Source organism: Lytechinus pictus, chromosome 10 (assembly GCF_037042905.1).
Source record: "Lytechinus pictus isolate F3 Inbred chromosome 10, Lp3.0, whole genome shotgun sequence".
NCBI lineage: Eukaryota > Metazoa > Echinodermata > Echinoidea > Temnopleuroida > Toxopneustidae > Lytechinus > Lytechinus pictus.
This window is the reverse complement of record NC_087254.1, coordinates 7,324,891-7,351,400: the sequence shown is the minus strand read 5'-3', so window position 1 is coordinate 7,351,400 and position 26,510 is coordinate 7,324,891. Positions and strand designations below refer to the sequence as shown.

The window sequence follows — 26,510 nt, the reverse complement described above, 5'->3', positions numbered from 1 at the left end:
TTGATGGCTTCCTGTCAATTTTGTTACTGAAACTTTGCACTTGCCCTCATAGAATGCCATACAACAACAATCTGTATTGATACTTCCATTCTAATTTATAGCTGTATCATGAAATTATCAAGCAGCATACAACTCTCAATCACACACACTGACCCAATCTTACACACACATACACACCCACCCTGACACACATGCACCCTCATGCTAATGCTTTTTGCAAAATCAATAAATGCCCAATTAACCCCCCAAAAAACAATAAACTTTTAAGTATTTTTTTTTCATTGAGACCAATAGGTGAATGTGTACCTGTAGTTGCAGTAGCAGTGCCAATATCTGTCTGTTGTCCAGTATCAGTGTTAAATGCCCTTACAGTGATGTCATACTGAGATGCAGGAGTAAGTCCAGTAAGGGTGAAATCAGTGGCGGGATGAAGAACCTGCCCCTGTTGCTGTTGCCCGTCTGGTCCAGTGTATATTATCTGATAGATATTGGTACCAGGGACAGGTGTCCAGCTGATGTCTACGGTGTTTGGTGTAACAGCACCCACAGTAAGTGAAGAGTCAATACCTATAGCAACAGCAATATTTAAGGACTATTTTTTTAAATAATAATAATAAAGGCATATTTACTCAGGGTAGCCACTTCAGTTCCGAAAACTGTTCTCCCAGCGGGCCCTGCTATTATTGAGCTGAAAACCAATACTCTCAGAAAAAATTATTACCTTACCTCTATTTAAACTGGGCTTTTTCAGACCAGGCCTTTACCGGTGGGGGGAGCAAGTAGCCAATTAAAACGAACTTTGTCTATATTTCATATTTATAATTTAATCAAATTCATCAAATTACATGCAGATATATACAATTGGGTCATCTCAAGAATTCATGCAGATATAAATGAAAAGTGCACCTGTAGTGGCAGTTGTAGTGCCAACATCTACCAGTTGTCCACTGTTAGTAATAGCCCTCACTGTGATGTCATACTGAGATACAGGATTTAGTCCAGTAAGGATGGTTTCAGGGTTGGTCGACAAAACCTGCTGCACTTGCCCATCTGGTCCAGTGTAAGTTACCTGATAAGTATTGGTATCGGGGATAGGGGTCCAGTTCAAGGCGATTGTGCTTGATGTAACTGGGCCCAAATTAACTGAAGTGCCAATACCTGGAATAACAGATAATTGTAAGGACTTAAACGAAAATCAAACTGAAGACAAAACACTTTAGAAGCATCATTTTTATCTTTTGACAGAATTAACAGTTTTTTTCTTTATTCAAAAGCTTTCATTCATTATCTTTAAACAGAGAAGAAATTTCTTTCCAATTCACTTTTCACTTCCAATAAGATATTTCCTAAACTAAGAACTTGCCTTTTGCATAAATCTATTTTTTTTTGTGGCCCAGTACTTTGGAATTCTTTGCCGGTTAATATGAAGATGTCTTGTTCATTTGACAATTTTCAAACATAACTTTAGAAATATCTTAATAATTAAACCCATTCGTAAATATTTTTTATATATAATTTAAATCATACCACTTGTGTCTCTATGTCTTTTTAATGTTTTCTAATTGTTTAATATATTTTGTAACTATTGATATTGTCAAGTTATTTGGGTTGGACGTATTATAAGGAAATTTTCGCCTTCTTGGCTGCTTCCCTTTCAATGCTTTTTTTTCTTGTAAACCTATTATGTCTTTGATGTTATGTATTCTTTCTTCCTCATGTATTTTATCATATGTTCATCTTATGCAGAGAGAAAAATAAACTTGAATTGAAACCAAAAAAATATATATATAGATGAGGACAAGGAATACAGATATCAATAACATGATTAATACAAGTAGTACTGCAAATATGGGAAGGTCTAAATATTCATAACAGCTATTCACAATCTTTTTCCAGTATGTAGACAAGCTAAACATACTAACCTGTTGTACCAGAAGCTGAACCAATTGGGATGGTCTGTCCGTCCACTGTAGTACCAAGAACAGTTATTGTGTACGTTGTACCTGGTTGTAGACTATCGATAACTACCGGGGGTACAGGTGAATTGATAGATCCAGTGTGTAGGCCATCAGCACTGACAAAGTCTATGCGATATGTCAAGGCATTTGTTATCTCTGTCCAACTTGCGCTGATTGAATTTGGAGTTGTTTCAGTTATTGTAACTTGTGTTGGAACTGCAAAAAACAAGACCACCGAGCATACAAATCTGTAACTTCTGAAGCTTATCATGATGAATCAGAAAGAGTGCAGCATTTTCAAGGTAAACCATGTATTCTTGAGTGGGCATGTGTTGGTCCTGAAAAGGACCACCCAAACTAATTATTTCAAAAAATGTTTTCTTGTTGTCTTCAGGAGAATGAGCAAACGTAAAAAGAATCTGTATACTCTAACACGGTTCCCTGTGCACAGTGCGTTGCGGAGTTGGCTGGAAAAGTCACGATACAAATATATGAGTTGCAGACGTCAGAGTTGTGGATGTCAGTACACACAAACGGACATAAGGGGTTTGTATACAGTGAAAATTATTACCATTCCCGCAATGCCGCAACTCTGTCCCTAACTCATATGCGGATGTCATGTGACAGATGGACCATCCATTATCATTACGTCAAACCCCCGTTTGGGAACGGACCGCAGTTCAGATTGCAAACTGCGGTATTTCACCCCATTTTGCATTTGAAAATCTAAAACATCATTTCCAAGCCCAGGGGGCCGTTTCATAAAGCTGTTCGTAAGTTAAGAACGACTGGTGATCATCGCCAATGGTGTGTACCATTTACCGCAAGACAGGATCACCAGTCGCTCTTAACTTACGAACAGCTTTATGAAACACCCGCCTGATCAACCCCGCTTGGCCAGGTAATTCCCCGCTGTCTCAATTTCACCTCCACAGACCAGATTATGAGCGTTGAGCCAAGGACGAAATGATAAACAACATCTGTGCTATTACGTAAGACTTCTCTGCCTGTAGTAGGACCTTCTGAATGAAATTATTGTATTCGATATTTAATCACGTTTTCAAAGGCATATTGTATTCGGAAATTCAATGTTAGTCCATTTTTAATTTCGAACGAAGAAAATCGACCTCGAAATAAGGTATGTAAGTGAATAAAAATGGCGGCATGTTTTGCAAGGACCGCAGTCGGGCTGTTGCGTTATATCCGGACCGGGGTCAAGAAACAGGTGTTTTGATACTTATATTGCTTGCTTGGGGCAGTAGGGTTTTTCGTACTTGGAGAAGAGAATTGATTGCAAGGGAAACTGGGGTATAGTGTTCTCAAATGGAGGTTTTTCGTCATGTGTGTTTCAGAGAGCCAATCGTGTTGATAGTGGATGAATCATAATAATCATACTAGATGTAATTTCTTCTTGAATGCATTTTCAGTGAGTTTTTCCTATGGATTTAATAACAATTATTTATGGAATATTTACCAGTAGTAGCTGTAGTGGTACCAACGGCTGATTGCTGTCCTTCGTTAGATGTTGAACGTACTGAGATGTCATACAGAGTGGCAGGAGTAAGTCCAGTAAGGATGATGTTGGGGCTGGTGCCTGACGAAACCATTCGTTGTGTTCCATCTGGTGCAGTGTAGATTATCTCATAATTTATGTTGTCCGGCAAATTTGTCCAGCGAAGAGCTATCGTGTTTGGTGTTACCGAATCCACCATAACCTCATTCAGAATATCTACAATTTAAATTTATATCATTTTTATTTGTCATTCACCTGAACTAATCAAATTATTTAAATTGACCTGAACATTCAAGAGATAATCTCACTAAGCTTTTCTTTTTTCTTTTCAACACCAGATGAGTAAAGGGTTAACTACGTTAAAAAAAGAATATGATTGAGTCATAAAAGGGCATGAGAAAATGAGAATGAAGACAAAAATTACAAAAAAAATTGCAATAGGCAACGGGACTATTTCTGTACTTTAGGAAAAAGGATTTCTGTAAATAAGATAATACTCTATCAAATGTTTAAACACATGGTTTCAGACTTTGGTACCATTTTGGGCTGCATAACACTACCAAGAACCATCAACATAGCCTTCAAATGTCGTGATTGAAGATAAATTGTGTACGGACCTGTTGTTGGTGTGATGCTTCCAACTTCCAATGGTCCACTTCCCGAGAAAGCCACAACTCGAACATCATACATTGTAGCTGGTGTGAGTCCAGTTAGTGTGGTTTGGGTGTTTTGTGGTCCATTAGAAACTATCATTTGTTGTTCCGGTTGAGTCGAGCCAGTAGGCCTATATAAAACCTGGTAAAAAGTACTACCATCTATCGCTGTCCAGGAAAGTGTAACCGTGTTCTCTGTAACTGAATCCAATGTTACCGTCGTATCCAAACCTGGTAAAAATATTGCAAGATAAGAATAAGTCTCTATCCAACTAAACTCTACAATGTAGAGCAAAGAGTAAAATGTAGTTTTATATATACATGTAGCCTAGATGATGGACATACTTTCTAAAGAGAAAGAAATACAAAATAAATCTACAAAGATTTATCAGAGAGGCCTAGGAAATGCCTATGACCACCTCTTTCTTCTTTGAGATTGACGGCTTCCCGTCAATTTTATTACTGAAACTATGTGTTTCACCTGCCCTCATAGAATGTCGTACAACTACAATCCGTACTGATATTTTGATATTCCATTCTAATTAATAGCTGTATCATGCAATTATCAATCAGCATAAAACTCACACACATTAAGCCAATCTTACACACACACACTTGCACCCTCATTCACACCAAAGCTCACTGGCCCGTATTCTGATAGCAGGTTTAAGTTAAACTCAGGTTTAAAGTTGTGGTTTAAGTATGGGAAGCCGAAAGTATCAAATTTGTTATTAAGTTGTATGTTTCTTATGTTTACTGTGCTCTTTCCTGATTCATCGATGGTGAAGCCAATAATCTTTTTATACTTCCTAGACAATTATGAATGATTTGAGAGCCAAATGAGCTGAAGTATGATATCTCTACTGTTAGTGATTTATGTAACAATTGGCTCGCCATACTTAAACCACAACTTTAAACCTGAGTTTAAGTTAAACCTGCTATCAGAATACGGGCCAGTGACTTCATTAATTTGTGTTTCGTATCACCTACCTGTTGTACCTACAGCTGATCCGACGTTAAATGTATTTGTGCCGTCTGTTCCTAACACTGAGAATGTGTAGGTAGTCTGTGGTTGAAGCCCAGGCACAACGACAGCTGTGTTGCCGTTCCCGTCTGGGTTAAACGCACCAGTATGAGAACCATCGGCACTGATGTAAGAGATTACGTAGTCTGTGGCTGCCTGGTTAAAGGTCCATGAGAGTGTTGCTGAATTTCCAGTTGTGCTGTCCACAGTAACGCTACTAGTACCTGGTAGGCTATCTGAAATGATGCACAGTCAGTGTTTTCATAATTTACTTTAACTGATACCAAACCTTAGTACACTTAAGATTTAATAACGTTTCTCTGAGAGACAATATCGGTAAATGATTGTTACACCTGGGTTGGTACATAATGCTCATGGCTGTCAAATGTAACTTTTGAATTTTACTCAATTTATTCAGAGATTATAATTAACATTTTCACCCTTGAGTGTCACTTTGATAACACGCACAGGCTTCTGTAGTAAATTACCTGGCTCTTTATTGAACTAATCCGAGACACAGGCTCGTATGACTAAAATAAGAACCATTATAAGAAAGAAAATACAGGAAGGCAAGTGGTATTGGTTTCATATACCAACTACCATCAATTTTTCAGTTTATGAAAATATCCCCCTCCCATATGGTGCATATTTGATACTTCAGGGTAGTGGAAATATTATTTTCTCTCACATAGTGAATATGACAGATTGTACAACGCCTACTTAGTTTGTTGTACGCGAACAAATGGGAGGCTGAATGTCAAACATTCGTACCGTTGCACAAAAGACGTACCATCCAAAATGTACCGTTGCACGGCTGTAGGAGATGACGTCACAATACGATTTAATTCATTGCGCTCAGTAAAAATGAAGGTGCAATACGCGTATAAGCCTGCTGGCTAAATGTGCAATGCTGCCCAAGGTCATGTGCGGTTGTGGGATTTTGCTTTTTGCTTTCAATATATTTGCTCCCTTTTCATAGATTACTGCAGGGAAAACTCTTTGTTTTTTAATATTTTTGCTAAATTCCGAGGCGTTGTACAACCCAAATAGCGAATATTCTTATTCGTGCAATGGTGCAAGATTTCGCATTCGGTGAAAGAAAGAGACGCTCTATTCAACTCGGCTAACGCCTCGTTGAATAGAGCATCTTTCTTGCGAAATCTCGCACCATCGCACTCATGCCTATTCCCTATTTGTATAATATTGGTCATGCTTCAGCAAACAAGAAAAGGAGCTAAAAATGAAAGAAATGCATGGGCACAATGAGAGAACTTGTCTAAAATGCTCTTACCAAACGGCTTACTCTTATAACATGTATGATTATGTTTGATGTTTAATTACATTTGAAACAAATTTTTTTTTATTCCTTTTTTTACTAAAAGAGCATGGAAGAAGGTTTATTTTCACTCGGTTAATACAGACGGTCAAAACCTAAAACTACTTGACCAGTATACTTATTGTGGTCCCACCATCACTTGGTTAGATAATATAATGGTTTAACTATCAATTAGGCTAATTCAGATAGAGGGTCTGTAATTTCCTTCAAGTTTAATTAGTATTTTGCATTTTGTCATAGGATAATTTGGTTCATAAACAGCTCAACTAATCATATACACTAAGTGATGTTAGACAAGGTGGATATTAGAATGATGCAGGTATAGCATCTAGGTCATCATTAAAGCAATGAAATTACCACCATTTCAATGTTTTCATCACTGTAACTCCTAGAAAGGATTCTAAAGTGTAATTTATTTCATAATTTCCTTTTATGTTGTATTGACTACCATATGTTTTAAATTCAGTGGATTGGGTTTTTTTACTCACACTCGGCATAGCATGTTCTACTGTGTATACAAATAGCTATGTCTACCAGTGGCTTCCAGTGGCTCACTTCATTCATCATCCCTGTAAGCTAGCTATACGAGCCGCCAAAAGGATTACAGCATCAAACTATCAAGTAATATATGTTCATCTATATTTTCTTTCAATGTTTGATTTTTTTTTATTTATATGTCTTTAGTACTGCCAGTTGAGGGCAAATTGTCTATATATTTTTTTACATGGATCAATTAAATAGATCTGAATCTACAATTCTTACTGGTTGTTGCTTCATCTGATCCAACAACAGAAGCTTGATCTGTATTCGTCAGTACATTTCTAACAATAGCTTCAACAACAGCAATGTACGGGGTGTCCGGTGTCAAGTTCTCAAATAGCACAGATGTGGTTCCAGCAGGGACACTTTGTTCAAATTGCTGTAAGCCATCCTCACTGAACAGAAGAACTCTGAAGGAGTCGGCAGCGATGCCATCAGTCGACCAGAGTACCTCCAGTTCTTGAGCTGTAACAGCCCCAATATTCACAGTACCAGCAACAGCAGCTGTATGGTTTATGAACAAATCATGAACAAAATAAGAAAAAATGATCATAATAATGATGTTAATGCAATGCATATTAACCCGTTGCATATACGAGGGCTGGAGGACTACAGAAAACACACATTAAACCAAAAATATTCAGTCTCCAATGGGTTAATATTGATGAAGAGGATAACAACACGCAGAGCCCAGGAAAATTCTGCAGGTGCTACCTGTAGGAAACTGAACAAAAATAAATTTTTGGGTATATGACATAAATGTGCCATTATTTCAACTTCTGGAAGAGTAATAAAAAAACTTTGCTGCTAAATTTGTTTTCAGTCATTTTTATTAGAAAATTCAGAAATTTTCAAATGTTAGCGAAAGAATGGTTTTAGATCAATTGAGCAAGTATAACACAACCATGAATTTATTTGGATAATCTAAATGTATTCTTTGCCAATTCTGGTATTTTCACGTGTAATTCTGCCATGAATCAGTCAATAACATGTCAGGCCTTTAACTGAAAAAATACATATATATTTCTGATAGCTTCAATTTTTTTTTCATATCCATGTTTGACAACTATTCCGACTAAGGCGATAGTCAGATACGATTGCATTAAGATCCGACTGCAAAAAGTTACAAATCCCATCTCAGTGCAATCGCATCGCAGGCCAGCGCACAAATTGCGAAAGCTTTTCAGCACGCTGCATCTCATGGTACCTCTTCTTTTGCGCGTATATTGTCTGCACTTCAGAAGCTTATCAAACAAGATCATTCCTACACTGTCTATCATTGTAGACACCATACTTTTCCCTACATTATCTGTGTCAGTAACCAGTTATTTTGGTATTCACTCCGGCAGCAATGGTAAGAAAATATCCAACCCCCCGGATCATCACGGATCTCGATCAGTAAAGATCAGTGTTGCATCCGTGAAGGTGTAAAAAGGGCTTAACAAAAATTTATTAATAAATGGAGATATTATGATTACATTTATGTTTAATTACCCAGTTAACTCCGTATTTACTCAGGCAATGCTGGGAAAATATGAATTAGGCATCATGGATCTCATCCATGTTGCATCCTTGAAGATGTAAAAAAGTCATAGAGATAATCCCTTTGTTAATAAAAATTTATTCTATTACTCCTACTAAAGATAATAGCGATGTTGAAAGTGATGAAGAATTTGGTAAAACTATGGCACACGTGCTTACCAGTTACCATAGTTACAGTTCTATTTTACAACTGCAAAAAAAAGAAGAAAGTATTCCAGGGGTGTTTCACAAAGATTTAATTATGAATTAGAGTTGCACTTAAATATCTAGTGCAGTATGAAAAAGGCAAGACTGCATTGGTCAGATCATGCCATGAAGGTGCGCACTACTGCGTATTAATCAATAAGATTGTGCGTTGCATATCATGTACGCGTCAGCATTTTAAGCGTGACTTTAAGTTCAAGTCATACTTAACTCATTGTGAAATGCCCCCCTGGTTAATAAATTATCAGGATCACCTCTTTAAATCATTGTCCCCAGCTATTGGGGTTCCAGTGTCTTTCAGCTGCTCCCACAGGCCTATCTGAAATTGACCAATCACCATCCTCCTGCTTTCCTATTTCTTAATCCTTAATTACCTCTTCGTTTCTGCTTTCCTATTGGCTAAACCTTAATTACTTCTTTATAACCAACCTGGTTATATACCAAAGTTTTCAAGTGGATCATCAATCCTGATGACGACCAGAACACGCTGGTCGAAACGTTGTTAGCAGTTCTTTTCAGAGCTTAACATACAATCAAGAAAGCATAACAAACAGTTCTTTTCAGGACTACATACATGGTGTTTACCATAAAAACTTCCATTATTTGAAAATTATGTGACCATCCACACCAAAACCAACAATAAGTGTCCAGGGAAGGTTCTCTGTAAATCGCCAAAATAGTAATTTGGTCTCTATAAAGCAAAAATTAGAATATTAATTTATCTGAAAGAACAAGACTTTTTCTTCATGCTGTCAAAATTTGAAGTTCTAAAGATGTATAAAAGAAACGATACAAGAAAATTTTTGACACAATTTTTCAACAAGATCACACAGAGTGCAAGTCTCATGCTTGAGTGAACCCAGAACTTCAACCCTTGTTTACTAAAGACTTATTCTTCAAAGCTTTTGATGAATTTCCTCTACATTCAATCAAGTACTTGTGAAGGTTATTGTTGATCAATTTTGACAAATTACACCATCATTATAAAGATTTGGTAGTGCTTTTTCAAACCAAATAAAAAATCTCAAAATGAATTTTGGGTGACTTATTGTTCTTTTGGGGGTGGCTAGTCACATATAGATAGCTTACATTCTTTATAATGTTTTCCTCTAAATTTTTCAATTCAAATAATAATTGGAATTATCTCCTAATGCTCTTACTTGGCGGCACAACGGTGAAACCAGGGAAGTTGCTTGTAACAGGTTCAATATTCGTAAGAACACTCAAGTCATAGCTAGTAGCTGGTTGAAGACCACGAATAGCATTACTGGTAGCGCCTTGGGGTAGGACATTCTGTACAGAAAAACCCAGATCCACATTGGAAGCAGACACCAAGTAGTCAATAAAGAAGTCATTTGGTGGAAGGGGACGTTCCCATGTGAACAAGATGGTAGTTGGGGTGAGCGGATACAGGAGTACGTTGTTTGGTGGTTTAGGTCCTGAAGAGGAAAATCCCGAAAACAAGTGAGTTAGAATTTAATTAAATTTCATAAAGTACACAAAACGTTTGATTCCAATTAAGTGTGCTTCAGAGAGTATACACTGCAAAAACTCCGGTGTTGATTTAACACCAGCCCGGAATCTATATATGTCCACACCAAAGAACACCGGTTTTGGTTTAAGTCTTACACCAGATAGGTGTTTATACAACACCAATTAGTATTAAAACAGCATCTGTCTGATACCAAACTGGTGTTGTTTCAATACTTCTCTGGTGTGGACATATATAGATTCTGGGTTGGTGTTAAATCAACACCGGAGTTTTTGCAGTGTATGATAGAGGTATTTATTGAGATTCATATAATTCTATTTATTTATCAACCCTTACAGTTACATCTATGCAGCGTACCACAGAAAAAATATTATCATCCCTTAATCACAATAACTAATGTGCAAATTTTTTTCCTCAGTCCAATTTTGCATTTCAGTCTGGGGGGGGAGGGTACTCTACCAAAAAATTGGTAGGGATGTGCCGCGGGCGAGACAAAAAACGGGGGCTCCGGAGCGGGCTTATTGTAAAATGGAGGGTCCTCAGAATGGGCTTCGGAACTACAAATGTTTGTGAAAATGGGGGTCCTTGGAACGGATCGCCTGCGTGTGACTGCGAATGCATCCCTATGGAACGGGCATACGTGCATGCCGCTCGTCCGGCGGCACAGGCTCCTGGTGCGCTCGCGCAGAGGCGATGGTCGAACAGCGCTCTACGGCCACTTTTCACCAAAATGGCAGCTCATTGAATTGGATCAATGCGACCGGAACGGCGTAACGAAAAATATGCGAAGCTTTGGAGCGGATTTTTCTTCTTTTTTTCTTGATGAGAAGAAAATGCTATGCTTTGGAGTGGCTTTCTTTGTTCTTTTTCTCAATGAGATAAAAATGCTATGCCTTGGAACGGAAATTTGAGTGTAAAAATGGGGGTCCCCTCCGCGGCAGGGGCGTCGATCCTTTTTTAAGATTGGGGGGGCAAAATCATGAATCAACTTTCCAAAGGCGCTTGATCACACAAAACAAACAAACTCACACACACACATATGCATATATAATTATATATATATATATATATACATATATATATATAAATGTGTGAAGTTATACATGTACTACAGCTTTGGCAACTCTTTTATTTGAATATTGTGTGAAAGAAATGGATGAAGAGAACAATGGTAGGCGTAGCTTAAATCAAGGTTCCCCAGAGCTATCTACCCTTTTGGAAAAACTGGTGATGCCGAAAAAATGTCTCTGCCGGGAATCAAACCCGGGCCCCCAGCTTTGAACGCCGGTGCCTTAACCACTAGACCACAGAGACGGGTTAGTGGCTAGGGCGACCCCGATCCAATTGACCGTCAGATAGACAGATTTTCGACACCATACCAATTATAATTTCCTTTGTTGGGTGAAGGTGGGTTTTGAACAATGACAAGCCGCCATGCCTCAGCTGGATCAAAGCTATTGCTTTGATACAGTACACGTATGGGAGAATGTATACAAATGTGTGAAGTTATACATGTACTACAGCTTTGGCAACTCTTTTATTTGAATATTGTGTGAAAGAAATGGATGAAGAGAACAATGGTAGGCATAGCTTAAATCAAGGTTCCCCAGAGCTATCTACCCTTTTACATGTACATGTATAACTTCACACATTTGTATACATTCTCCCATACGTGTACTGTATCAAAGCAATAGCTTTGATCCAGCTGAGGCATGGCGGCTTGTCATTGTTCAAAACCCACCTTCACCCGACAAAGGAAATTATAATTGGTATGGTGTCGAAAATCTGTCTATCTGACGGTCAATCGGATCGGGGTCGCCCTAGCCACTAACCCGTCTCTGTGGTCTAGTGGTTAAGGCACCGGCGTTCAAAGCTGGGGGCCCGGGTTCGATTCCCGGCAGAGACATTTTTTCGGCATCACCAGTTTTTCCAAAAGGGTAGATAGCCCTGGGGAACCTTGATTTAAGCTACGCCTACCATTGTTCTCTTCATCCATTTCTTTTACATATATATATATATATACATATATATATATATATACATATATATATATATATATATATATATATATATGTTTATTTATATGACTCATGAGATAGATACACATATCTCACCAACAAATTAATGCGAGCGCGAAGCGCGAGCTGAAATTTTTTAGTATACTGACATGAAAACAGGAAAAAGGTGCCTGTTTAGGACTGTTTGTAGTAACTCATGAGGAGGATACATATCCCACTACACAGATAGTGCGAGTGCCGAGGGGGAGCTGAAATTTCTTTATATTCTGACCAGAAAGCTTGATATTCTAAGCATTTTTGGTACCAATGATTAAGATGGGTATCTAAAAAAACAATAGATGCGAGCGTGAAGCGCGAGCTTAACATTTTGATATTTCGATCTGAAAAAAAATGACAGTTTAATGGACGTTTTTAATAAAGAACAAGATTATATCCAACAAAAGATTATTGCAAATCGAAGCGGGAGTTCTTTTGAGGTTTAGAACTGAAAACGGGACATTCTATTCACCTATTTAATCATGAAAAGTATGGGGTTTTGCTACAGAAATGATGCGAGCGCGAAGCGAGAGCTGAAAATTTTAATATTCCAATCTGAAAAGCGGACAATTTGAGCACGATTTTAAATAAAGAACAAGTTGTGTAGCTCAATCTCGCTTGCTGATTTATCTGTAACATTACCATCTTATTTTATTTTTGCACATGCAGAGTTATTGGGTGGGGGGCAAAATGATATGTTTGCCCCCCCAATATTTTCATTGGTGGGGCGATTGCCCCACCTGCCCCCCCAGTATCGACGCCTCTGCTCCGCGGCACATACCCACTATGCATTATATACTCCCCTCCCCCCCCCCCCCCCCCGGGATTTCAGTCATCATTGAATCACCCCAAAGCAGCCGAAGTGATTTGTACTCTCTGTGAAAAGGGAAAGCATTGAGAAATAGCCCTTAGATAATTATAATCTTGAAGGATTGAAACTTGCTTTCCACTGCCAGATCGATATCAATTATATTATTTATATATATTTATTGTCCCATGACATGATTTTGGCAAAACAATGTTTTTGCTGTTTTTTACCCTTCAACATTCCTGCACTCTGAACCAAAGATTTAATATATTTTGTCTGTAAAGGATCAAGCTTAACTCCAAAATTATTTGTAATTTTATGGAAGCTTGAAAGATATTTCCAGATTAAAAAAAAACAATCATTGACTTCCCAGACAACCAACTATCATCTATATATAATGGTTGGAAAATGCACTGGAAAGAGGGAACATTCAGAAAGAATCGTGCTTACGTGTAAACGCCAAATCACTTGCAAAGTCAATTTCAGTAGTTGGATTTGCACTCGCCACGATGTTAATATCAACGGTGTACTGGGTTCCCGGGTCCAGTCCAGCGAATCGATGTGTAAGAGGCGCAGCTCCTGCTGGGGCATCAATAAGTCCTCCATCTTGTACTAGGGTGACACCATCATTTAGAAGGAGAGTCGGGTGATATGATATAATGCCTTGTGTAGGGTCATGGTCCCAGACAATGTTGATGAAATCCTCACTACGGTCGTCGATGGTGAATATAGTGTTGTCTATATTTATTCAATAAAGAAGTAAAATATTAGAAGTCTGAAATAGATATTTTTTCTGAGGTCAAAGGTCAGCGAACTACCGTGTGAATCAAAAAACACTTCACAATCCCCATGCAAGGAAAAATATGTCAGATCATTATATTTGAGTGGAAAGAGTATTTTCTCCATAATAATTTGATACCATATTTACGTGGCATCTTCACGCTTGGATAATAAGTAGGTATTATTTGCAGTGATGTAAATTTTGATTTGCACCAAAGGTAAAGCATTGAATTAATCCAGATGCCAAAGATGTCATAATCTTACATGAGTTAGTAAACATATTTGCAAATCCCTTTCAATGAATCTAACTTGAGAATTGACACTAAAAACAGTGTTAAAGGTGTTTTGAAATGGATTTTAATGCAACCCTTGTAGGATTATGACATTATTGATATCTGGATTCATTCATTGCAGTCGTGCCTTACTTTGGCGCAAATTAACATTTACATCACTGCAAAGAAAACTTACTGATCATCCAAGCGTTAACACATAGGCCTACCACATAAATATGGTATCAAATTTTCTGGGAGAACATACTCTTTCAGGTCATATATGATAATTATGCGTTCACGACATGTTTTTTCCTTAAATTTGGGATTTGTGAGGTGTCAAGTATTTCTTTACTCACACGAGTATAATGTTCCAAAACATCTGTGAGGGACCAAAAAGACTGATCTTTGGCATTTTTGTGCCTTGACTCATAATAGAAGATGGGATTAATTCTTTACCCATTTTCTTTGCATTTTTGCTTTCCAACAGAAGGTGTTGATACTGGTAACCTACAATCATAATAACATCCTATTTGTATTCAAGATAAAGGAATCAAAATAATAGTGTAATAATGGAATTGTTGCAATGTTTAGTTCAAGGACACACCAACATATCTCTATCAAGGTATATGCAAGTGCGACGCTGGGATTTTGCTGCCAAAATCAAAGAGCTTGAAATTGGATGGCAGGTTATAGTGAACATAGTCCAGGACCAAGACATTGGTGTGCTGTCATCATTGGCCCCAAAATCCAGAAGTGACAGGCCCCACAAAGCGTGAAAATTTATTTCAAATTTCAATTCATCGAGAATACACTAAAACTGAACGATTCAGATGATCAACAACGTGACACTATTAGCATTTCTTTTTCATTAGTTTTAACAGAGTTTGGCATAAAATAAAATTGCTCAAATAAATCTTGGAATACTAATAGGTCAATTTTCCTTTATCAGCAACAGTTACAAATTGTTAATCTGAACAAGTCCAAGTTTCATGAAGTAGCTCCATATACTTTCTAAGTTACATGTATGATGGCATTCCAAAAACATATCCTTGTTTTTTTATTTTGATGATGACACTGCTGCCACCGCCGCTGTCGGAAAAGCGGCACCTATAGTCTCGCTCTGCTTTACAGGCAAGAGTACACTAAACCTGATGAGTATTACCTGGCGGTGTTACCACAGGGGGTAGTACAGTGAGTGTAGCTTGAGCTCTGATACCATTCTGTTGACTGTACAAGTTAAATGTGTAATCCGTATTGGGTTGAAGATTCTGGACCTGTTCGGATGTCCTATCTGCTGGTAGCTCTAGAGAATTGACTACTGCACCATCGGCGTATGAGATGACATATCCATCGACATTCCCCGGGCTAGACCAGGATATAGTATAACTCGTATCGGATGTCCGTTGTATGGTAGCAAGCACAGGAGGAGGGGGTATCACTGCAAATCAAATTTTAAGAAATAAAAGAAAGGAAACGAAATGTTGAATTAGAACTTCTTAAAATTACCATTTGTATTATCTGATTTTTTTCGGCAGGTGAAATGAGATCCTTATTCTCCCAACACATCTACCAACTGAGAAACTGGCTTAGCTGTAAAATGAGCTACCGACTCAAATGAACTTCGTAACTATGAGCTGCCAACTGAGCCGACAACCATGCTACAACTGAGTAATCAAATGAGCTTACTGAGCTATCAATGGAGCTACAGACTGAACTATCGACTGAGCTACAGACTCAGCGACCAACTGAAATACTAATTGAGTTGCCGAGTTACCAATTGAGCTACTGATTGAACTATCGACTGAGCTACTGGCTAAGCTCAGCTACCAACTCAGCTAAAATCAACAGAGTTACCGATTGGCCATCCATAATATTGGGTAACCATCCGGGGCCCGTTTCTCAACACCGTCAAAAGTCTAACTTCTTGACTAAATCGGAGATAGTGAGCTACTTGTCCGCTAACCGTTTCACGAAGCCCTCTTTACCAAGATCGGGTACAACAACCTCACTAAATATTTATGACACCTCCGAACCTGTCATAACTTCTTTCTTAATGACGTAGTGGCATCACGTGGGTAGACTATGACATGCAAAAGTGCCTAAAATTTTAAAATTATAATCTTACGTAATCAATCATAGGGTTGAAATTACATCACAAAACAAGTGGGATAATGCATTCAATGATAATTGTAATACAAAGAAACTATAAAAACTGTTGGTAAAACGCCACAAAACCATTAATTTTGAAATAGTAAAATGATTTAATCGATAAAGATTCTACCACGTCAGGCCATCCATAACTGAACTCGTATTTGTTGTTTTCAGACCCCTATTAAAAGTTGGATAATTCTATCTCTAATTTATGCATATAATTTGTCCAATATCGTATCTTTCGGTATCAATTATTAAAAAATGTTTCGTTAAACTATAATTTTGATGACTTTCGGAGTCATAAAAGACCGTATAATTATCATCATTTTACAAAGAAAACCGTTATGGTTTACTTTCGTAAACTATTAAAATTTGATATCCCGGGGGTATCCATCTCAACGTCCACAAGTGATTTTTAGTCATGAAATGAATTATTCATAATTTAATTTTCGCTGCTATTGAATGCTCCAGTCTTCATGGTCTAAGTATGTATGATGCATAATTCACCTGTGCTTTTATTTTGAAAAGATTTATTTCCCAATTCATCACAATATTTGCAATTTTGTCATAATTTTTCTTTTTGAAAATTATGCCATTTTGTGACTAAGGCTACGTCTCGTCTGCTCTTTTTACCGATAGTATCGATATCAAGGTATGCTAAGTTAGGAAGCCTTTTGAGAAACAGGTTTAGTAAGATTGGAACTAACTCCGTGGTTGGTGGATAAAGATATGACTAACTTGTCCATGTGTTGAGAAACGGGCCCCTGAGCTACACACTGAACTATTGTCTGAGCTATCAAAAGAGTGAGCTACAGGTTGAACTTCCGGGCCCCGTTGCATAAAATTTACTATTATAGTATATTTGCCATCCAATGGTATCTATCATAAAATCCTTGATTTTGATTGGCTGTTGGGTTATGTAGTTACCATTGGAAGGCAAATTCACCATAATAGTAACTTTTATGCAACAGGGTCCTAAATCAACTACAAACTGAGCTACTGATTGAGCTGGGTCTGGAGGGGGGGGCCTTGGGTCTGGGCTACCTACTGAGCCCAATGTTGAGTTGATTTGTCTATTTGGTTAAACTCTCGGTGTAATGATTATTCATCAACTTTTCTTTTCGAGGCTTCTGATAAACCATCAATTGATTACCAGCTGATCACCTGATTCCACAACTTCTTTATGTAGGTCTAAATAAAACAAACAAAATTGTTTGACAATATAAGTAAAGTAAATCATATATCTTTTATTTCATCCAGGTTATTCTCTTTATCAGACTAACTTTTGATAATCACTTTTTTATTTACTTCCCCTCATCTCATTTATTCTTCCCTAATTTTATTTCTTTATTCTCTTACCCTTTTTATCATTCGGTTCCTCTCCTTCATTTGACAATGTCAAATTGTGTCAAACATTTTTTTTTTATTTAGGCAATGTAAATTCCATATTGAGTTACTATTGTTTTTAAAATAGGTTTTTTTAATTTTAAATCACATTGTACTCACAATTCTGAGGGGGGAGAGACGCCACAGACCGAGTGTTTGGAATTTCAGCTTGATTAAAATCCAAATGGGCAACGAATGCACTATTCGGATCAATATCACTTCTACCCTGTAAGTTGTTGTCTTGAAATGTAATCGTTGTCACTGTATTGTCTAAGATGGTCTCGCCATTGGCCAATCCGCCTACCGTATATCCCACCAGATACCCGAACACTCCGGTCGGGTTCTGCGGGGCTGACCAGGATAAAGTGATGAAGTTCAACAAGTGAATCTGATAATATGATGAGTCCGTTGCTATAAGGGAACAGCAATAGGAAGAAGAAGAAAAAAGAAATGTTAAATGGACATTCGTACAAGTGTTTGGTTAACAAGTCTAAGGATACAATTTTTTTCGTTTATATGACATGTTTAGGATTGTAACCCATGACCCTCCGTCCATGTGGCTGGTGCTATATCAATGGCTTGGTCATAATTACACTGTTAAAAATACTCCCGGTAGTAATTCTACAAAGAAAAATCGTAAATTTACAGGATGTTTACCTTCAAAACAGATGACACAAATGATTTAACAAACCAAACGTATGTATGCAGTGATATGTAACGTAGAATTACTTAATGTAAAACAAAGTAAAACATAATAATCTTTATAAAAATACAAACTATCGTGTTTTTAAGATGATTGTGCAGTGCATCTATCGTATAAATAGTGTCCGCGTATTGGCGATTTTCATGTTAATGAATGTTAAAATGGTGGTGTTTTTTAGTTATCCAGTATTTTAGCATTTTTACAGCCCATCGTAATTTAACAGTCCATACTGTTTGTGAGTCCCAGCTGCCTGTAATAATTACTGTTTTTTACAGTTTTATTTTTAACAGTGTAAGAGCTGCTACAAAAACGGTGTACAAACAATTTTTAGACCATTTTATAAGAATGCCATACAAAATAACTGTTTGCAGGTAAGTTTGCAGGTGGTCTAGGCCAAATAAACAAAATGATAACAACCAACAAACTGTGCATAGTAAACCCTAACCCATTTTTTGTCCTATCTGGAACAGCTCCGAGCATCAACCGTATTGTGCAGGAATGTTATGTTGTGCAATTAACCCCCACCTTGAATAACATTATGTTGCACATCTCCGCCCAAGTATTTTGTGAATAAAGCAGTATCAATTTCAGCTTCACCTTTATTATTATCTTCATAAGATTTCTTAGGTCTAATGGGAAAATTCAGGCAATATCAATCAGCAATTGATTTTAATTTTCCAAATAGTAACATAAGATGAGGTACCTTGTAAAAAGTCAGAGCCGGTCTTTCCCGCAGGAATCCCACAAGCAGTCTTTCATTACCGATTCTCACACTTCATCAGAGACAAAACAATTGGGGATGCAGAAAAGCTGCTATGAAAAGCAGGGAGTCCTGCAAAATGACGCGGCACAACCTTTTGCAAGGTAGCTATGGGGCGGGGCCAGGATTTTTAAATAAAGGGGGGGAGATGATCTTATTGGGACATCATTCTTTTTCTAAACTGAACATAAGGGGTATATTATAGAGTTAACCCAAAATGCCTTCTTCTGTGACACCACCCTTGCATCAGTTTAAAAAAAAACTTACCCTGAGTCTCAACAGCCAAAGCGACGTCCTCAGCACCAAGCTCTTTTGAACCAGTGAACAAAGTAGCAACAAAGACGCTGTTAGCATCAGGAGCAGTGCCTTGGAATGTAATGGTTGTTACGTCGCTTGCTGTAACATCTCCTCCATCCACTCCACCTACTCTATATTGTACTAGATAACCAGTCGGCTGGAATGGCGGGTTTGATGGGGGTGACCATGATACGGTGAAGGAATTCTGGTTAACCTGGTAAACCGCATTGGTTGGTGCTGAAAAGAAAAGAAAAGAATTTATTTGTTTAATGTGAAAGCATATAGGTAGATATTTTACATTGATTTATTGAGTATTACATACACTCTACATAGTGAAAAACTATGTTTGAGTCCTGCTGTTGCTGTTTTTGCAAATGTATTGTTGAAAATATAAATAGATATTGAAAAAATTTAAATTGAAATATAACTAACATTTCGATTTCAATACAATCTGCTTTACAAAATGAGCATAACACTGCTCTTTAAGGGGCTTATTCAAACAACTTTTAGGCAATGGATATTATAAATTGAACATTGCAGTTCAAAACATTTTGGTTTAAAATTCAAACATTACCAGATCAGTAGTCTAATTTTATAAAGCATACATAAGATTCAGTTGCAGGCATCAGTTGGGTCCATTTAATCTAGTGACCACATTTGTGATGAAAGATTTCAAGCACATTTATTTTCATATCTTTAACAATAAACCATGGTGGACAGAGACATAAAAAAATCGCAATAGATTTCAGGTACCTTGTCAAAAAGTCAGTGCAGCGTTTTTTACCAGGAATTACGCTTTTAAAGGCACAATGTATCCTTTCTGCTTTGTATGATAAAGTGCAAGAATAGGAAATGAAAGGCCACTTCTGGGTCCCGTAACACAAAGTTGATGGAATCGATCGTAGAGAAATGTTAATATGATCATTGCTAAGTTTTGTGTTACGGGCTCCTGGAATTCCTGCATGAAAGACAGGGTTCAGACTTTTGAAAAGGTACCTTACTTAATGAGGTCTTTGCAAAGAAATAGAATCTCTAAAACTATATTGATAACTTTGATTTTTACGATTGATTGTACATCATAGTTGATGGAATCGATCGTAGAAAAATGTTAATATGATCATTGCTAAGTTTTGTGTTACGGGCTCCTGGAATTCCTGCATGAAAGACAGGGTTCAGACTTTTGACAAGGTACCTTACTTAATGAGGTCTTTGCAAAGAAATAGAATCTCTAAAACTATATTGATAACTTCCATGTAGGGTAGGCAAACATCAAATACGATCAGTTAGTACTTCACAGCTAGGACATAAGTCTTAATACACGGCAAGAATAATTAGCATTATTATATACGATTGTAAAAGTTCATTGGCCCTAAACAACCCTTGACCTTGAAGTTGATTATTACCTTCACCTGCAACTCACGTCAGATAATTGGTGATACTTGACTATCTGTATACATGTCCATGTTGAATGAAATAGGTTCATATATAGTTTTTATGTTAAAATGGTTACATTTCAAAAATAACCTTGGTTAAAATAAAGATTTCATGTTGATAACCCAACATGGTCAAAGTTCATTGACTCAAAGTTCAATGACCTTTCACCTTGATCCTGTAACTTGTCATTAATGCAAGATAATAAGTGATAATTGATTACCCTTATGTGAAATCTTAAAAAAAAAAAAGGTCCATCTACTTTGAAGTTATGACATTTAAAAAACCTGACCTTGGTTAAGATTTCAATGATGACAACGCTGCAATTTTTCAACGCCGTCGGAAAAGCAGCACCTATGAAGGTAAGACAAAATCTAACAGATGGGGTTTTAGACCCGTTAATCAGAGTTTGATTTCAAGGCCATTTAATCACACTTCTATTCATGTATAAACTTCAGGCCAATCAGTTTTGAGAGTGAACTTTGGGATCAGTTTTTATATCAATTTAAATTCAAGGTTTTTGATTTATTGTGCTGCTGCATGGTCAGAACCATTGGACTCAAAAGGCAAAATAGTTGGCTAACCTCAATCGTATTAAGATATCCTATACTTACGAAAGGAAGGATTCTTGCAGAATTTTGACAATGCCCGTTTGTAAAAATAAACCTTTGTCTTACTACATGCATGTTGGGTGTGGAAACGACCCACAACGAACAACAACAACAACATGTATTTCCAATTGGTCTTTGCTTCTGTCCAAGTGTATGTGCTACATGTACGCCCCTACATGTAGGCATATCAATTTGGAAAATCTCTCTTAAACTTTGGTCTTCAATTATTAGTACAGACCCAGTCATACATCTTCAACTTATTCCTTGCCCCTTTTCCAAATGTATTTACGTCTGTTTTCTTTTATTCTTTCAGCCTCACATACAACCAAACCTTCATCACAAATTCTTGAATTTCTACTCAACTGAAGTGATACTGCTCCCCTTAAACCCTTTACAACAGGACTACACTTTCTTTCAGCAAAGTATAATGGGCAGTATCAGAATGTCTAGTAGGCCTAATGAATACTAATAATATCATGCAACATTTATACAATGCTTAATATATTTCTAAGCACTGCATACTAGTATTACCCCTGCTTTTACCATTGGCACAGCTAATCTGACCAGGTGCTCAAGCATTCAAGGAATTCCTACCATCCTGGTATACCCAGTTGTTGTGTGTCTGGACAGGATGTGCAATGTGAGTAGGGAAGATCAATTTTAGAAAGTCATTTGGAACAATTTACAAGCAAAGTTTCATCAATTTTTAGTACAAAATGTTAGGGAATATTATAGACAAAAAAGAAGATGATTACATCCATTGAATTCATATTTTTAGTGTAATCCAAAGACAAAAAAAGAAGGCTTCAAAAACATAAAGTGTTCGGACACCCGACCCCCCATCCTACTGCTCTCATGGGAGTGGAAGCCATGATTGACCAAATGACTAGCTTCATATCTACTATAGATCTAGTTTTAGTCTTGGTGAGACTGAGCTTTGCATTGACCAAAGGATATGTTTGTTTGTTCAGCTGAACTAACTTACGTTGGCTCCACTCACCAAATACTAAATAGGGTCTAGGCCTAGATCTAGATAGGTCCCCCTAGGAAGAAAAATGTCAGAAATTGTCAAATAAATCCCCAGAAACGACGGTTAGATCTAGAACTATTCCTGTCCAGTCTAACTTTACTCTTTAGTCTATAAAATCTAGATCAGTTCAAGCTAACAAAAGTAGACTCTAACAACGTTAGGCCTAACATAATTCTCTTCACTCTGTATTGTAGTTTGTACTTTGTACTAGCTTAACTAAGTAAGGTCTACAAAGTTTAATCAATAACAATGGCGTTGTTAACTTGTTCAACTGGGCTAGACTAATATGCCGTAGAATCTATTCCGATTGTTCCATATCCGAGGAGAAATTTTTAAAAGTCGACAAATGCTTATAAACTCTCGCTCCAAACAGACTGATTTCAGCCGTGTTCTGTGATGTGCGGAAGCCCATATCGGCATCGCCAATTCGTGTTCAGACGCCCGAAGACGAAGTTGGCGACGTCAGCGCCCCAGGCCGCTTCCGGGGAAAACTTGTGTCTTTTTTTGTGAGGTTACCCAGTCCAAGACCCGGTAGGCCGGAGCTCCCTGGACCCTAACCCAGAGAGCTACGGCCCGCTTCGTAGGCCGGAGCCCATGAATCGACCGTGCAAAACAAGGGAGACACTGGGGTAGATTGGGGTCTCAATAGTAATCTTAATAAAATGTGGAAACAGAAATTATGCACTTACGATTATATTATGAATGGAGGTCTATCGTGACACACAAATCCTGACATCTAGGCACAGACTGGAACCTCAAAAAAAACGAAAAGTTCTGTCGCGATACCTCTCCTTCTTTCAAAATTCAAAACAAAAAAGTCAAAATGGCCGTTCAAGACCGAGGCTATCCTATACTTTTGTTTGAGGTTCCAGTCTGTGCCTAACAAGTTAGATGTCAGTATTGATCGATAGACCTTCATTCATTCACATAATCGTGGTAAGTGCATAATTTCTGTTTCCACATTTTATTAAGATTACTATTGAGACCCCAATCTACCCCAGTCCCGTGGCCGTGTCTCCCTCGTTTTGCACGGTCGACTTGCTTCGCGGGCCGGAGCTCCCAGCTCAGTCCCTGGGTTACTGACCCTGCCCCGGCCCTGGCCCGGGACCCGGGTTAGTGCAGAGCAGAGCCTTGAGCCTGAGGCGTGGTATTTGTTGGTCTTTTCAGAAGTATAGAACAGTGAAATAACGAATTCTTACCAATGATATGTGATTTACCGTATGCATGTGCTTGCTCTTTATACAGTATGTTAGAAAACATTTAAAAAATCACTTTATTCAGCTATATAGCACGTGGGCACGTGGACCATGTCCATGTACCGGTACTCACGATCGATCACGTACCGGTACGTACGTACGTACGGTACGTAAGGTACGGTACCTTCTCCTTCTTCTTCTTCTTCTTTTGTATCCTTCCTCCGCTGTAACGGAGATCCGCAGTTTAAGGACGTTCCACAGTTAAAGTGAAATCCATGTCATTTTCACCAAACTTTGCACATAGATACTTTAGAACCTTAATATTCGAAATATGCAAAAATTAACATAGGTCCATGTGCTTGATTTTTTGCTATAGAGCTTCAAAGTTCACCCAAATTGATGTTGTTAAGAATTGCGCATTCAAAAGAATTTGGCATTTTTAGACCTCGCAAGATTACTACAATGAGTTTAAACCTCTATTACTCAGTCAAAATACATGAAAAAGTCATCAAATTTCGCAAGAGAGTTAATAATTGTATCGTTAGAATGGAGAATATATTTATAGTGCTATTTGTTTGCAGTTTTAAGTCTAACAGCACTGTCAGTTCTTAAAATGGCGTAAAAGATAACAAAAACCCAATCTAAAAAAATGTGAAATTTCAATAACATACTACAAAAGTACAATAAATGCTGCACTTTATTCAAAATCCATGTCATTTTCACCAAAATTTGCAAAGTTGTAGAGGAAGGTATACCTAAGAGGTACAAACATAAAAAAATGGGGGTTCATGTGCTTGTTTTTAAACTATCAGCATTTTTATTAGAGCAAATGTGCTTTTTAAAACACCAAAAATGTGCCGAATGCTTTGTATCTATGTGAAGAAAAAAACAAAACCACTCTACCATTTATTCAAACTCGGGGACTTATTCGTGATTCTTGGCAGCACTGCAGAGTAAAGTATTTTGAAATTGTAGAGATGTTTTTTAAAATGGTCCATGGAATAATTCAATTTTTTAGCTTCATAAGATAACGCATCGGATCTGCAGTTAGAGTGCAGATGATGAGAAAAATCAGCTCATACCCAGAGCTAATTAATCACCTGTTCATCCATTGTGACGTCAGCGCGCAGAGTGTAAACTATGCGCAGATCATAATGCGCACAATCATAACTGTGGAACGTCCTTAATACTGCATTAATATTAGCGTTACATATTTTGACGTGAGAGTAAGGTAGACCGAGAGAGGTGAATCTTATGCAAGAAATTTAAGACAAGTAGGTTGAGGTCGTTTCTGGAGGAATCTGCTAATTCGACGTCAGGAAGAAACAGAACGGAAGCGGTAAATTGTTGAGGTTCTTGATCATTGAAATGCACAGAAAAATACTGCAGTTCCTCGTCTTCTTTTATTAAGTTTAGAAGGGTTTTCCTGTGTGTGCTAAACGCTGGGCATTCTCCAACAAAATGTACAACACTTTCCAGTTCGGAGTGGCAGAACTTGCAGGACTTTGTGGTACTTTGATTCAGAGAGAATAACCTTCTATTCGTTGGGTATGTACTGCAGGATAATTGAGCTCTGATGGACATAGCTTCCCTCAGGAGAGGGCTGGAGACTTGCTTTGGGTAATAATTCTTTTTATCACGTTGGGTCATGCCCGCCCATAGACTAAGAGAAGATTTTTTAGCAATTGCAATTTCAAGGGCAGCATAGTGTTGTTTATAAATTTTTCCCAGTGCTAGCTTCTTCCATACTTTATAAAGAATGCGATATCTAAGGATGTTAGTGAGACTTGGAAGCTCATAACTATTGAGGATTTTTATCCAGCGTCTTACCAAAGGTGTATTGTATGCTATACCATTCAACAGGATTCTTCTCTCAGTGCGCTCGTCTGAAAGGCTTGCATATTGCCCAAGTAAGAGAAGAATTTCATAGTCGATTCGCTTATCCATTGGGAGGATATCGAGCAATAAATATACAATTTCGTCCGCCGCACTCCTTGGCAAACCAAGCACTCTTTTAAAAAGAAATGTTTGAGCCTTGTTCAAACGGGACAGCATGTAGTTGGTAAGTTGAATAATCTGAATCCCATATAGCATTCTTGGTATGCAGAACATTTTCCAAAGATGAGTACATATTGGTGGCAGCAGGCGTAGAGTTCCTTGCTTAGTTCCAGTGAGAGAGAAGAAGGTGTTATATCCCTTTGAAATGATGTTATTGGTATGGTCAATATTACAATTGCTTTTTACTATGCCAAGGTGTGGGTGCTCTCTGCTTTCCTCGATTGTCATTCCTCCCATTTTCCACTCGACTGAACTTACACTGGTTGATGCTTTTTTGTTTATTACTACTACGGCACTTTTTTGTGGATTAATTTTATATCTCCAAGCACAGGAATAAGAGAAGGTGAGGTCCAGCATTGATTGGAGTTCTCGGGGCATGTACTGATTAGAGCAACGTCATCTGCTAGTACTATCACTCCCATGTAGCAACCATTAATAGAGCATCCAAGACAAGCGTTCCTTAGTGATTTGATCAGGCCATCGATGAAGACTGTATATAAGGTGGGAGAGAGCACACTCCCCTGTTTTACACCTTGAAGGATTTGAAAAGGAGAGCTGACTTTTCCTTCCCACATGACTCTACTGGTACTACCGTTGAAGAACTCTTCCAGTGTAGATAACAGGGATTCATGGAGGCCTAGGTTTTGAAGCTTAGAAAATAGGCCTTTATGCCAAACGATATCAAATGCTTTCTGTGCGTCGAGAAGAGCA

General features: G+C 37.8%; 1 protein-coding gene across 1 annotated transcript in view; it reads right to left on the bottom strand.

Annotated features, from left to right (window-relative positions):
• LOC129269684 (uncharacterized) overlaps positions 1 to 19,705 on the bottom strand; it is a 134,466-nt gene extending 114,761 nt beyond the window's left edge. Inside the window, exons 1-12 of the mRNA XM_064105224.1 lie at positions 19,444 to 19,705; positions 17,834 to 18,124; positions 15,339 to 15,614; positions 13,575 to 13,862; positions 9,931 to 10,209; positions 7,247 to 7,528; positions 5,115 to 5,384; positions 4,089 to 4,355; positions 3,433 to 3,687; positions 1,923 to 2,174; positions 907 to 1,158; positions 307 to 567 (exon numbers count right to left, since the gene is read on the bottom strand). Of these exons, the coding sequence (XP_063961294.1) occupies positions 307 to 567; positions 907 to 1,158; positions 1,923 to 2,174; positions 3,433 to 3,687; positions 4,089 to 4,224 (1,156 nt within the window). The 5' untranslated portion in view covers positions 4,225 to 4,355; positions 5,115 to 5,384; positions 7,247 to 7,528; ... (3 more) ...; positions 17,834 to 18,124; positions 19,444 to 19,705. The remainder of the gene's footprint in view (positions 1 to 306; positions 568 to 906; positions 1,159 to 1,922; positions 2,175 to 3,432; positions 3,688 to 4,088; positions 4,356 to 5,114; positions 5,385 to 7,246; positions 7,529 to 9,930; positions 10,210 to 13,574; positions 13,863 to 15,338; positions 15,615 to 17,833; positions 18,125 to 19,443) is intronic.
• Positions 19,706 to 26,510: the final 6,805 nt, after the last annotated feature.